This window comes from Penicillium malachiteum (assembly GCF_028827825.1).
Source record: "Penicillium malachiteum strain IBT 17515 chromosome Unknown utg000002l:1.0-8849297.0:1.0-8852440.0, whole genome shotgun sequence".
NCBI lineage: Eukaryota > Fungi > Ascomycota > Eurotiomycetes > Eurotiales > Aspergillaceae > Penicillium > Penicillium malachiteum.
In genome coordinates this window covers 5,878,462-5,890,576 of record NW_026643095.1, presented here as the reverse complement: position 1 = coordinate 5,890,576, position 12,115 = coordinate 5,878,462, and the positions used below count along the sequence as shown (strand labels likewise).

Sequence of the window (12,115 nt, the reverse complement as noted above, 5' to 3'; positions counted from 1 at the left end):
GATTAAAATCTGGAGGAAATATCCATCAGCACGCTCATTACATATTGATGATGTCGCATGATGTATTGTTATGATTGGTCTACATGTAGCTAGCTCAACAAATCCAAGTCCTCTTTTATATATCATCATGATGGTTTCAAGTTATTTGAATCTTCTGGAGAAAGCTAGGCTCTCTTAAATTAGATGAATGTTGAAAATCCCATCTCCTGCCTCAAGGTGGGATATCTGTAGTACTACCTTTTTGTTCATATAAATGGAGTAGAAATATTTCAAGTTGAAGAGATGATAGAGCAAGAATACAAGAGTTCAAACCTTGGAACAATATTCATATGAAATGTGACTCTCAGTACTCCACATTCCAGAATTATGAATACGTCGATTTCAAGCTAGGCACGTGTCTTAAGGAGAATGATTGCCTATTGCAGAATAATTCAGAATGATTGAGACTTGGGCAGAAGGGAAAACAAACAGAGCTCACTCACTTACAAGTTTGCTGCCCAGGTGAATTCCAAGGTTCCAAGCTTGTTTTCAATTCAATCTCTTAATCTTCTGCTGAGTTTCTCTTCTTCAACATCTCCTTCCAACAGCTATCTCTGATTGACCTCGCGGATATTACAATATCCCCTTTAATATGATGCCATTGACAATCTTTAACGATGAAATGATGGATCCATCCTCGACATCAGCACCCTCACCGTCACCACCATCTCTCACAACTCCCACATCCCACCTGAATCAATCAACAGATTCAACCGTGCCACGCGCGCCCCTCACTGTTCCCAAGCCTCTGCTGGTGGTCCCGCTCGCAAATTTTACTGATCCCAAACAAGAAGTCCTGATTTCCCGAATTCAGACCTTCACACCATGGCGTAAAGCCAAAGTTTGGACACCAAGACCAGGCAGCCTCCATATCCCACTACAGCCCAGATCAAAGTATTTCCCTCCACCCATCCCAGACAGCAAAGGACACATCTATGAACTAGCCATCCTTCTCCATCGTTTGGGTCATTCTAAGTTCTTGGTGGCTGATGGCTTGACCTTGCGGCAACTGGCAGGCGATTGTCGATATGGTGAAGAAGAGGACCTGTCGGTGGTGCTTGTTAATATCAAGCCACCGCCTGAAAGGAAAAGCATCAAAAGCTACTTTAAATCTTTGAGTCCTCTTGTGTTGGCTGAAAGACGAGTCATATACAGTCAGAAATAACGTGACTCTTACTCTGATACAACCTATGAAGATGACACAGGATCGTCTGAGGAATGGCGTATCACCGATAGGGCGGATGAGTATGGGGATGACGATGCGGATGACTCGGATGACGATGCGGATGACGATGGAGATGAGAATCATGATGATCAGTTGCTAATTGATGATTCTCCCATAATGTGACATCCTGAACATGCCATTGACATGCCATCAAAATACGCTCAACAAATTTTGGATGCTGATCAAGACCTATTCACCTTGCCCACTTTGCTTTCAACTGGGCGTTGGAAATTCGAAAACAAGATCGCCTCGGCGCTACCAAATTCTCTACCTCCAGAGTTGAAAGCCGAGATCGTCTCATATCTCGATCACAGAATTCGTGATCGCAATTTCTCCTGGGTTGGGACATAATTTGTTGGCCCTTGACGGCCATTGAAGCACATCCCATCACGATTCTTTTAGCATTCCCAACAACTCTTTTACAATTCCAGCGCTTGCACGATGCTATGGCCCAATATATGAAGAAGATATTTGAATTTGATTATGTCGAAACACCTTCCACTCTCAGAACGACACGAAAGTCTCAAATGGGCCATCCAATTGCTCATCAAACTGTCCCAACGTACCCCAGGAGGGAGAACCCCAGAAGAGAGTACATCAGGAGAGAGCACCCCAACAGAGATGAATGATTTTTCTACCAGTCGAGAGGAAGAGTCGCCTTTAGATCAATTCAATGTGCGGCTTGTTCCATGGCCATACAATCAGCCGGCCACGCGACGAGACCTCCAGCATCACTATCGTACAGCGAGAGGGAATATTCGTCATTATCTTCTTCGATGCTCTTTCTCCTCATCTACGACGAGGAACTATTGGAGAATTCCGAACTGGCGACACTGCAGAAGATGTTCCCCGGAGACATTGCAGAAATCGTGGCAGCAGGACAGCCGCTAGAGTACATCGTACAAGCAGTGAGAAATTCCTTCACTGGAATCGTGAAACAAGAATTGTCAAAAACAATCAAATGGAGTGATCTGGAACCAGTGAAACCAAAAGAATTTCCCTTGTATCAGATGATTTGCAAGGAGAGGTTAAGTGATCCAGATCAACCACTTTATGAGAATCCACCACCTTGGAGAGCCAATGCACAACGGTACCGATTTTCCAGCCCTTCCGCTATTTTATTTGACGGATATGTTCTCCAATGAAGATTTCAACGGTCTTGAAGATGCCCTTTGGGATAGCTTTGAGGACGTACCCCCAGAATGGGGACCCATGGAAACCCTCCATATCCCCTGGAAAAGGCCCGATGATGCCCCGAATCTATCAGATGGAACTTTACATGATATGTGGAATATCTTTTGGGAAACTACCTGTCCCAGATTCCATCCTCTGCTATTGTTCTTCGTTGACAAGCAACTCAGCGTTGATGGGACATTGATCGTTGTCAGCGAATGGGAGACTTTCAAGAGCGAAATCCAGGCGGGCCAAGAAGGTTTGCTGCGAGGTATTGAAAGGCCTCTCGTGAGAGGACATGGAATTATTCCAGATCTCGCGTTGTAGAACAGGGATCAGGGATACGGCATCGATTACTCAGTATTAACTTGACATGTTACAAGCTCCGGGAGCTTTGATATATCAACTATTGCAGAAAGCTGCAACCTTGGAATTGATATTATTCATTGGAATACACAAATTCGACCTTTTCAACCAACAGTCAACAACTGCTCAGTAAAACCACCAAATCCACGCGCCGTATCACGCAAATGAATCTCCAAAATCCAATGCCGCTTAAACCCATTCTTCCCAGGCTGATTCATAGTTTCATTATTCCCCTTAGTAATATAAAGCGTCGTACGATCCCTAGGAATTCGTTCATGGGGAAAAGACCCAACCAAATGCCCCGCAATATCAGCCCCAAAATCAAACCCATATTCCCCCGCAATTCCACACGAAATATCATAAAGTTCCTCGCCTGACATATCAGGATTCTCATCATATTTCGCCTTCACGATATCCCAAATAGGCTGCAATGAATCTCGCAGTTTGATCTTGTGCGGATCATTTCCGAGGACATACGTACGACCGAAATCAGCCTCCCAGGCCTCGAAGACAGGTCCTAAATCCACGACGAGAATATCGTCTTCTTGGATAATGCGGTCTGGAGGGTTTTCGGAGAATGGACTGAGAGTGTTTGGGCCACTGCGGATAACTCGTTTGTGCCAGTGGGTTTTGATTCCGTAGCGATCGAATCCAAGCTTGTAGATCTCTTCGTTGAGTGTCTTTTCGCTGATTCCGGGGCGGACGAGATCCCGCTCTATCTCGATGAAGAGTTGCGCGGCTTTATCTTGAGCATCTTGGAGCTTGGCTGCGCGTTCGCTTTCGACTGTTACGTCTGCCATTGTGGTGACTGATGGATGGATGTATGGTGAGGCCGTGAGAGATGCAGATGGGAATTCAGGTGGGGGAGGAAAGTGACGAAAGCTGGGGTTAATTAGTTACAATCATGCTGGAGATTATTGGCTATTTATCTCGGCTTTCTTCCGAATCCACTGCATTATGTACTAGTAGTACCCCGCTATAATAGTAAGCCGGATGTTTGGTTCGGAAGTAGACATGATATCCCGATGTCAAGATCTTGTAGATAACTATCCAACTACATTATGATATGTGCCGCTATCTTCCAGGTGCAAGTAAATTCCGAGATAATCACTGGAAACAAGCCGATTGCCACTTTTCCGACATTGAAAGCCCGTCGGATCGGATGCCCTTCGGCTTATGAGGGAGTGTGGAGACTCGAAAAATGAGGCTATAATCAGTGGGTACCTCGTTTGGGCATCTCCTTTGGCCTAGCTCATTTGGTCCATCGAGGCCAATTACCAAAGTATTCCGGATGTATTTAATCGCGCATGCAGATATAATGAATGTTATCTAATAGCATCTTCATGCATACCGGAGTAGGACAGCCTGAAGACGAGTGAACAACAGGGGCCATCCATACCATAGGTAATGAGAATGGCAGATTACAATTTGGATCCGTGGGTATAGCGAAGAAGTCGGTTATGGGAAAGATGAACACTAGCACATAGTAAAATGGAGTATGTTTTTCTTTTCGCAACAGTTAATGCTGTTGATAATAACTCATAGAGTTGTCTGGTATCGAAGGCGTTGGCAGAGAGTTCTCATGTATGAACAACGACGCAGGAGAAGGCAACACGATGGAATCAAATGCTCAAAAAATGCAAGAATTCAGTAGAGAGAGTGCTAGCACCCAGAGAAAGAAAAAAAAACACAGAGATCCCCCAAGCCTTCTAAATCTCTTCTAGAGAGAAGATATAGAGTGTGAGAAAAATAAATAAAACGAAAAAGAAAAGAAAACCAATGTAAGTAATGAATCAATCACAATTGCGCCGGATTCGCCCCAAAAAGCGACCAACTATACCAATCCGTCATATAAGGACAAGGCACTGACGATAGTCTCGTCTCGCTTGCTGCCCTCCTTGAACTCTTCAATGTCAAGGCTGCCATTTTCATCTTTGTCCATCATGCGGAAGATCTTTCGTACACGCTTCTCTGGCGTGTCCTCATCTTCGGGCAATTTCACCATGGAGCCCACCATCTTGTAGATCGCCTCCACAATGGCCAGCATCTCGTCATATGTAATTTTCCCGTCTCCGTCGATGTCGTACAGTTGGAAAGCCCAATCCAATTTATCCTCCATCTTCCCGCGGGATGTCACCGAGAGGGCGCAGATGAACTCTTTGAAATCGATCATTCCGCTGTTATCCGAGTCAAATACCCGGAATACATAATTTGCGAATGAGGACGGATCGCCGAAGGGGAAGAATTGTCGGTAGATCTTTTGGAACTCCTCCTTAGTTAGAGTGCCGGACGGACAGTCCTTAAGGAAACCTGCAATAGCCGGTGGTAATTAGCAACCGCGGATATACAGGAACGCGCCGGAGTCAACATCTAGGCCCAAAAGCTTGAATGTGGAGGCTTTCGAAAGCTTATGTTTTTCCACGTACCTTTGTACCATTGCTGGAGCTCCTTCTTATCGAAATGAGTCGCTTTCTGCAGCTCCTCGAGCTGAGAAGGAGAAAGCTTCGACTGACTATGACGCCACTCGTTAGCCACCACATAAATAAAAACACTCCCTGAGCTCGATGGCGAGGCTCGATATTAAACAAATTTATGCATTTCAAGTGGAGGTCCTTCGCTTGTTTTCGGACGTGGTCTGTCGCAAGTTTTCCGGCACTCCGGAAGTCTGGACTCTGGTGTGTGGGGAGAGGGTGCAGCGCGGATGCAGCCGCAGGGGACGCTTACGATTTGCCCATTGTGAATTTGTGAGACACCCAAAAGTTCAAGCTTTGTAATCTCACGACAGTCTTAAATGTATGCAAGTCGTAGTAAAGAGGATCGGCAGGGCCACGCAGTGGCTTTGAAGAAAAGAAAGTTGAAGGGAAGACGCGGGGTAGAACCCGTTGACGAGGGGAGATTGTGGCTGTGCTCGGAGTAGTCAAGGGAACACGCAATCCGGGAGCGGAATGGATGAGGATTTTAAAGAGTTTCGTCAGGTGGATTTGTGAATGAGAAGATCTTTCTTAGAGACGATCCATAAAAGAAAATGTGCGAAAGTAAAAGAAAGATTGGCACCAGTGGCGAGGAAGTCCAGACCATCGGGGGGCTTGGCATGACATGCCTTTTAAGTTGACTCGATATGAGTACACGTAGGAGTTACTAGTATGTATTCAACTTGAAGTTGACTATGCCGGATTCTACCGGGATGAGGAACCTTGCGGACTCAACATTCAATGAAGTCTGTTTACAAGTGGACTTGAACACTGGAACATAAGTGAAAGTTTACCGGGTCCATTCCTATATATACAATACTCCGCCTTCCCGATCATTATGAGGGATATCTTCAAATAAAACCAAAGACAGCAAGTATGAAAAGACATATGCGGTGCGCAATTAAAGAACAATTCTATCTCTCCTCGCAAAACAATGCTTCCAGTGGGGGTTATTGACAAAAAGCATGAACGAAGAGGGGGAGAGGGGGAAAGGGGAGGAAGGAAGAGGTTTCAGGGGAGTTTTGAGAGTATGGGAACAAAGCGCCAGGAGCAGGAAGACCTAGCTGGCGATGAAAGAGAAAAGGAGGTAGTGCCGTGTTGGAGACTAATCCACCTTAATGGAGCCGTAGATGCGCTGCACGAAAGCCCAACTGGCAAAGAAGCCGATAGAGCCTGAATTGAAAGAGAAAAAAACGTGTCAGTAAAGGACTTGACTTGGAAGGGAACGGGATAAACAAACCAGTCAGAACAAAGACAAGGAAACCAATCATAGCAGAGTAACCGACGTATAGAACAGCTCCCGTCAGGCCACCAAAGCTCACTCGGGTCACCCAGAAGATCAGGGCGTTGATAAACACGTAGCCGCCAGTCATACCCGCACCTGCAAAGGCGCGCCAATGCCAGCGGTAGTTCTCTGCACACAGCAGGAAGTAGACAAGGAGAATGGTAGTGGCAGCCGAGGTGATAATCATTAGACCGTAGCACAAGAACAAGAAACCGAACATGTAGTAGATCTTGTTCGTCCAAAGTGAAGTCATGATGAAGTAGAGCTCAACAAAAATCGCACCGAATGGCAGGATACCTGTCAGGAGGATAGAGGGAATCGTACGAAGACTGCCAGCCATAGGCGGCACTTGACGCGGGATCTGGTTGGTCTTGGTAGGTCCCTCAAAGGCCTGTACAGAAATTCAAAGATTAGTAAAGATGATAATTAAAAAGCAAATGATTGTCAGGTCTTACCTTCTGACGGAATCCAACCCAGCTACCTGCCACACTCAACGGAACGCTGATAACGAACCAGATGAGGACCAGGGCCACCATGGTGCCGAAAGGAACAGCACCGCTAGATCCCTTGGCCCAGACAAATAGGTTGAGCAGGAAGAACAGCCCGAAGATGAAGCCGGGAAGCAACAGAGGAGTCATGATAATATTACGCTTCCAAGCCTCGCCTCCAAAGGATTTGTAGGCACGAGCTGATACGTATCCACCGATAGCACCAAAGAGGGCAGAGATCATGAGAATCGCGGTGGCCAGGAAGCCTCGATTGGCAGGGGAGAGAAGGCCAAGAAGAGCAAATGCTGTAAAATTGATCAGTATATCAGGTACTATGCTTGTATTTGAAGAGGAGAAATACATACCAACAGTAACACCGGTCATCATGAAAAGTTGAGCACCATTACCCAGCAACACACTCAGTAAGAGTGGGGACTGGGGGCAACGGAAGACATCACCGTGAACCAACTTCCAGCCCGAGTCCTCCTGAATACCATCTTCAACGGCTGCAGACGTACTATCGAAATCATCCAGGTTGATCGAGTCCAGACGGTTGTAACGAGCGATATCCTTCCTGAGGGCCCGGACTAGAATCATGCTGACCATTCCAACCAAGAAGACCACAAAGACGGCAGAGTTGATGAGAGAGAACCAATGGATCTTGGGGTCGTAAACATGGAGATACTTATCCCATCGAGTAGCCCAGGCGGTATTTGACTCCTTCCAATAAACACTGTATGTCCATGTGACGGCAGTCTCACCTTCACCATCCTCGTTCAGGGTCAAAATACCCTTGTTACCGCAGTCTACCGACCCATCATCCAACACTCTGGAATCTGGGTGGGACTCAGGCTGAACGAGGACACCAACCACACGAAGCTTGTCCTTTCCACCGGCGTATCCGACACGGTGATAGTCAATGAGAATGTTGAAGTGGTTGTTCAGAACAGCTTGGCCGCTCTCGTCCAAGTCTCCCAGAGAAAAGCCGGGGCTGTAGAACTGAGTGTTGGTGTTTTCGTCCTTGTTGAGTTGCGCTGCTGGCAATCCATCCACGAGCCAGTTAATGTTATATCCCTGGGAAATTCGGCGATTGACGAATTTGGCACTGCGAGAATCGAATTTGGTCTCGCCGCAGATGGATTTACAGGTCTCATCCTGACCCATATGCAATTCCAGTGGAGAAGTCTGAATTCGATCACCAAACAGAATACTGCCTAGGGATTCCCTCACATCTTTGGCGCCACCTTCAGGTCGACAGAAGTGAAAGGCCGGGTGGTAGTAGTCGTATGAGAAAACTGAGTGAAGCTGGTCATCACGAGCAAGGGTAGGGGTCAAATGGTTGACATAAAGCGGGACACTTTGGCCCTGGTCATAGGAGGTTGGAGAGACACCGGGAAGATAGAATGCGGAGGATAAGGAAGGAAGAACGAGGAGAGCCGAAGCTAGAACGGAGTTCCGGTCGGTGAACCGCATGGTGAAGGGAAAGGATGTTCGACGGTAGCTCTCAAGGCAGCATGTATTTGATGAGAAAGCTTGTTGACGTTGTTGATTTATCTACTCAAAAGCAGTTTTCTTAATGGAGAAATGGGATTTAACCCAAAACTCCACAATCTCGATGTGTACAATTGAAAGCCCAAAAAGATGAGATTGAGGGGGTTCAACACACTTCTAATGTTGAAAGACGGGCCGTTTCTAAGCAACGAGGCTGAGAACAGGACAGAATGGCGATGACGATCATCGTGCTGATATATTCACGTGACACCCGATCCTAGATATCACGTGGCGATAAGACTCGCAATCAAACCAAAAAAAATTTCCGCGGAAACAGCAAGTTTAAGCTGATGAACATCCATCATGGCTGCTACAGAGTCTGCGCCTTCGCGCACAGGGAGACTTTCAACACTTCTCGAGAGCCTCACATCATGTCTTACAAGCGCTGCGTCTTCCCTCCCATCGTCCCACAAGGATGAGTCCTCCAACGTTTCTATTGAGCCTCCGAAAGATGGTATCTCTCTCCTCGATACGAAAAGCGAAATCCTCCTGTCATACCTTCAGAACCTTGTTTTCTTGATTATCTTTCAACTGCGACAAGCATCTTCCACGAAGGGCTCCACCGAATCCGAAGAGCCTGCAGAAGACTCACTCCGAGACGAGGTTTCACGAAAGCTGGTCGAGCTGCGCGTATTCCTTGACCGCGGTGTGCGTCCACTTGAAGGGCGACTAAAGTACCAGATTGACAAGGTTATCAAGGCGGCCGAGGAGGCAGAGCGGTCAGAGCGCCCCGCTCCATCGAAGAAATCTAAGGGTGAAGACGAGAGCGGTAGCGAGGAGGAGGATGAGGACGATATGGATGAAATGGCTTATCGCCCCAATGTCGCAGCCTTCTCCAAGGCAAAGGTGGAGGATCAGAAATCCGAAGTCAACGCCAAGCGAAACAACCGGGAAGCGCCGAGCGACGGCATTTACCGACCACCTAAGATCATGCCTACCGCCCTTCCTACCCTCGATAAGCGAGAGCGTGAAGATCGTCGACCACGTCGGTCTAATGTTATCGACGAGTTCGTTAGTGCTGAGATGTCATCTGCACCTATGGCCGAGCCTAGTATCGGTAGTACCATTGTCGCCGGTGGTCGCGAGACCAAGTCCAAGAAGGACCGGGAGTGGGAAGCCGATCGAAACCGTTACGAAGAATCCAACTTTGTCCGTTTACCGAAAGAGACCAAGAAGGAAATGGCCAAGCGACGTGGACGCGATCGCCAAACATATGGTGGTGACGAGTGGAAAGGTCTTACAGAAGGAGCCGATCGCATTGAGCGTCTCACCCGCAAGGGCAAGAGTGGAGGTGCTGCGTTGGACAAGAGCCGGAAGCGCAAGAACGAGGATGGACAGCGCGGCGATGGTGTTGGAGTTGGTGAGATCTTTGATAAGCGTCGGAAGAAGGTCGATAGCTGGAAGCGGTAGACGATGGGATCGTTGTATGATTCCTGCTATATTCTTATTTTCTATTATGTTTACTATTTGTGAGACTACCATCATCACCGGCGTTGGCCAGGGAAAAGACATTATGATTTAACTACCTTTGTTCAGCCTATTGGGCTTATTTGCAAATTCAGATGCATGTCCAAATCTATCAAGATTCACATATATTCAAGTTACTGTCTCCAGCTTCTGTTATTCCGAGCCCCGCCTCCATACTATGTATGCAAGTCCTAACACCAGAACTTTTGGGGGTATACTCGGTATGCTCAAGTCCCTATGAATAGGTATGGCTCGGGTAAAGATTGGCATATCGGCATGCCGAACTCTAGGTATGCGCTTCCCAGCAGGGAGTTTTAAAAAAGCCTTGCGATGAAAATATACAGCCCTAGAGGTAGTATTCAAAAGAAATACGACGCCCATCTGCAACCAGAATGGCTACCATTCTATCATGTAGTCATTAGGGTTATTTTTATTGTAAAAGAGACAAAACAGGACCGATTAGTTCACATGTCAAGAGATGATGTCATGCTCTTGTTCAATCTGCCATGATTCTTACAACTTCAACGTTAATACACTTGAGTGCCCGATGATCTGATCACATTTCTCTTTTGCTACTTATTGAGACTTTATTCGAGCATGGACAATCCAGGTATCTCAGACTCAAATTACCCCCCAGATCCAAAAAAAAAAAAGACTAATCTAGGTCATCATCAGTGGAAGAGATCCCGACGGTGATCCGTCTACTCACCCAATCAGTACCTTCATTACAGCAAAAAGCCATTGAGCGCTTCTTCACTAAAGATGCCGCATTCTACCATCCATTCTGTCGAGTTCCAAGCTTCAAAGAGAGCAGATGGTATGTGCTGAAGATTTTCCAATGGTACAAGGTGATGTCGCCGCGCATAGAAATAGAGGTCCATTCAGTTGGTGAGTTTAAGAATGCTACTGATACAATGATGATGCTCATGTTCTAAACTGACGGATCTCAGCATTTGATGAGGCAAATTTGAAATTATATGTTCACATGTCACAAATTTTCTCCATCTGGCTTGTGCCCTTCCATGTTGCACCAGTGACCTTGACAACGGTTCTGGATCTGACCACCGACTCGAGTCAGAGCAACCCTCCTCCCAATTCAGATCAAACACTATACTATATTCGGAGGCAAGAGGATCTTTATCAAACATCGGAGTTTATTAAGTTTCTGCTGCCGCACGTTGGACATTGGGTGGTTTCTATCTGGCATCTGCTCGCCACCTTTTTCTGTGTCCTTGGAACGATGTTTCTGTGGCCTATGCTTTGGCTTGAGGAAAAGGGCTATCTTCCTGGACGGGTTGCACAGGGTAATCTGGCTTATTCGTTGGAGACAAGAATTGAGGAGATCAAACAAGAGTGACTCGCTCACTTTTTTACCTACCCTTGCAATTTCTTTCCTCATTCTGTCACCGTTAGTGGTGAGCCTGTGTCTTTTCAATTGATGTTCATCCTGATTCCCAGACCTCTGGACGGGTTAAGTGAGCGACGATATGCACTAATATATGCTGTCCCTGGAGTATGTTCAAATGGATGTTCTTATATACTAGTTGAGGTTTACAAGTGTATATGTGGTCGTTATTACCAAATTAAGGGTTTGTTGATTTGGCACCCTCCCAATTAGGCAAGGGTCCACAATATATCACATGATTTGTAAATATTGTATCAAACTTAGAACCTTTGGAAATTTTAGAACTATCCATCGCCCCGGTCGGCCCATGCAGAGGTTTTAAACTACAACTTTTAAGTCTTCGAGGCTGTAGCTTTTAACTTGAATTTATTATTAAATTTAAAATAATCTGATTTAGAAATTGTGTTCTGATTGAATAAAGGCTATTAAGGAGTAGAAAATAGATTATATTCTAAATAATACTTAAAATAAGAAAATATTACCAAAGTCTACTATAGGGCCCTAGGGGTGTATAGCCTAAGATATAGGGCTTAGAGTGCTACCTATAGACCTGAGTAGTGTTTAGGGATAGTTAAAGGGGGTGCCCCAATTAATGCTTCCAACCTTCGGTTCCCGAGGTCAAATCTGGTGTTTCGAGATTGTAAA

The 12,115-nt window shown here is 46.2% G+C and overlaps 7 protein-coding genes across 7 annotated transcripts; 4 read left to right on the top strand and 3 right to left on the bottom strand.

Annotated features, from left to right (window-relative positions):
- Positions 1-631: 631 nt before the first annotated feature.
- N7483_005164 (uncharacterized protein) lies at positions 632-1,387 on the top strand (the record flags this gene model as incomplete). The annotated part of the gene is made up of 2 exons (XM_057088601.1): positions 632-1,193; positions 1,245-1,387. 2 exons carry the CDS (start codon positions 632-634, stop codon positions 1,385-1,387), a joined length of 705 nt encoding a protein of 234 aa, XP_056948430.1.
- Positions 1,388-2,344: 957 nt separating this feature from the next.
- Positions 2,345-2,764, top strand: N7483_005163 (uncharacterized protein; the record flags this gene model as incomplete). Its single annotated transcript, XM_057088600.1, has 1 exon — positions 2,345-2,764. One exon carries the CDS (start codon positions 2,345-2,347, stop codon positions 2,762-2,764), a length of 420 nt encoding a protein of 139 aa, XP_056948429.1.
- Positions 2,765-2,907: 143 nt separating this feature from the next.
- Positions 2,908-3,603, bottom strand: N7483_005162 (M24 family metallopeptidase; the record flags this gene model as incomplete). Its single annotated transcript, XM_057088599.1, has 1 exon — positions 2,908-3,603. One exon carries the CDS (start codon positions 3,601-3,603, stop codon positions 2,908-2,910), a length of 696 nt encoding a protein of 231 aa, XP_056948428.1.
- A 1,034-nt stretch (positions 3,604-4,637) lies between these two features.
- N7483_005161 (EF-hand domain-containing protein) lies at positions 4,638-5,538 on the bottom strand (the record flags this gene model as incomplete). The annotated part of the gene is made up of 3 exons (XM_057088598.1): positions 4,638-5,113; positions 5,230-5,315; positions 5,528-5,538. 3 exons carry the CDS (start codon positions 5,536-5,538, stop codon positions 4,638-4,640), a joined length of 573 nt encoding a protein of 190 aa, XP_056948427.1.
- An 841-nt stretch (positions 5,539-6,379) lies between these two features.
- Positions 6,380-8,520, bottom strand: N7483_005160 (transmembrane 9 family protein; the record flags this gene model as incomplete). Its single annotated transcript, XM_057088597.1, has 4 exons — positions 6,380-6,447; positions 6,515-6,950; positions 7,015-7,352; positions 7,413-8,520. The coding sequence occupies 4 exons, from the start codon at positions 8,518-8,520 to the stop codon at positions 6,380-6,382; spliced, it is 1,950 nt and encodes a 649-aa protein (XP_056948426.1).
- A 381-nt stretch (positions 8,521-8,901) lies between these two features.
- Positions 8,902-10,008, top strand: lcp5 (small subunit rRNA maturation protein LCP5; the record flags this gene model as incomplete). Its single annotated transcript, XM_057088596.1, has 1 exon — positions 8,902-10,008. The coding sequence occupies one exon, from the start codon at positions 8,902-8,904 to the stop codon at positions 10,006-10,008; it is 1,107 nt and encodes a 368-aa protein (XP_056948425.1).
- A 525-nt stretch (positions 10,009-10,533) lies between these two features.
- On the top strand, positions 10,534-11,422 carry N7483_005158 (uncharacterized protein; the record flags this gene model as incomplete). Its single annotated transcript, XM_057088595.1, has 3 exons — positions 10,534-10,559; positions 10,730-10,953; positions 11,016-11,422. 3 exons carry the CDS (start codon positions 10,534-10,536, stop codon positions 11,420-11,422), a joined length of 657 nt encoding a protein of 218 aa, XP_056948424.1.
- Positions 11,423-12,115: the final 693 nt, after the last annotated feature.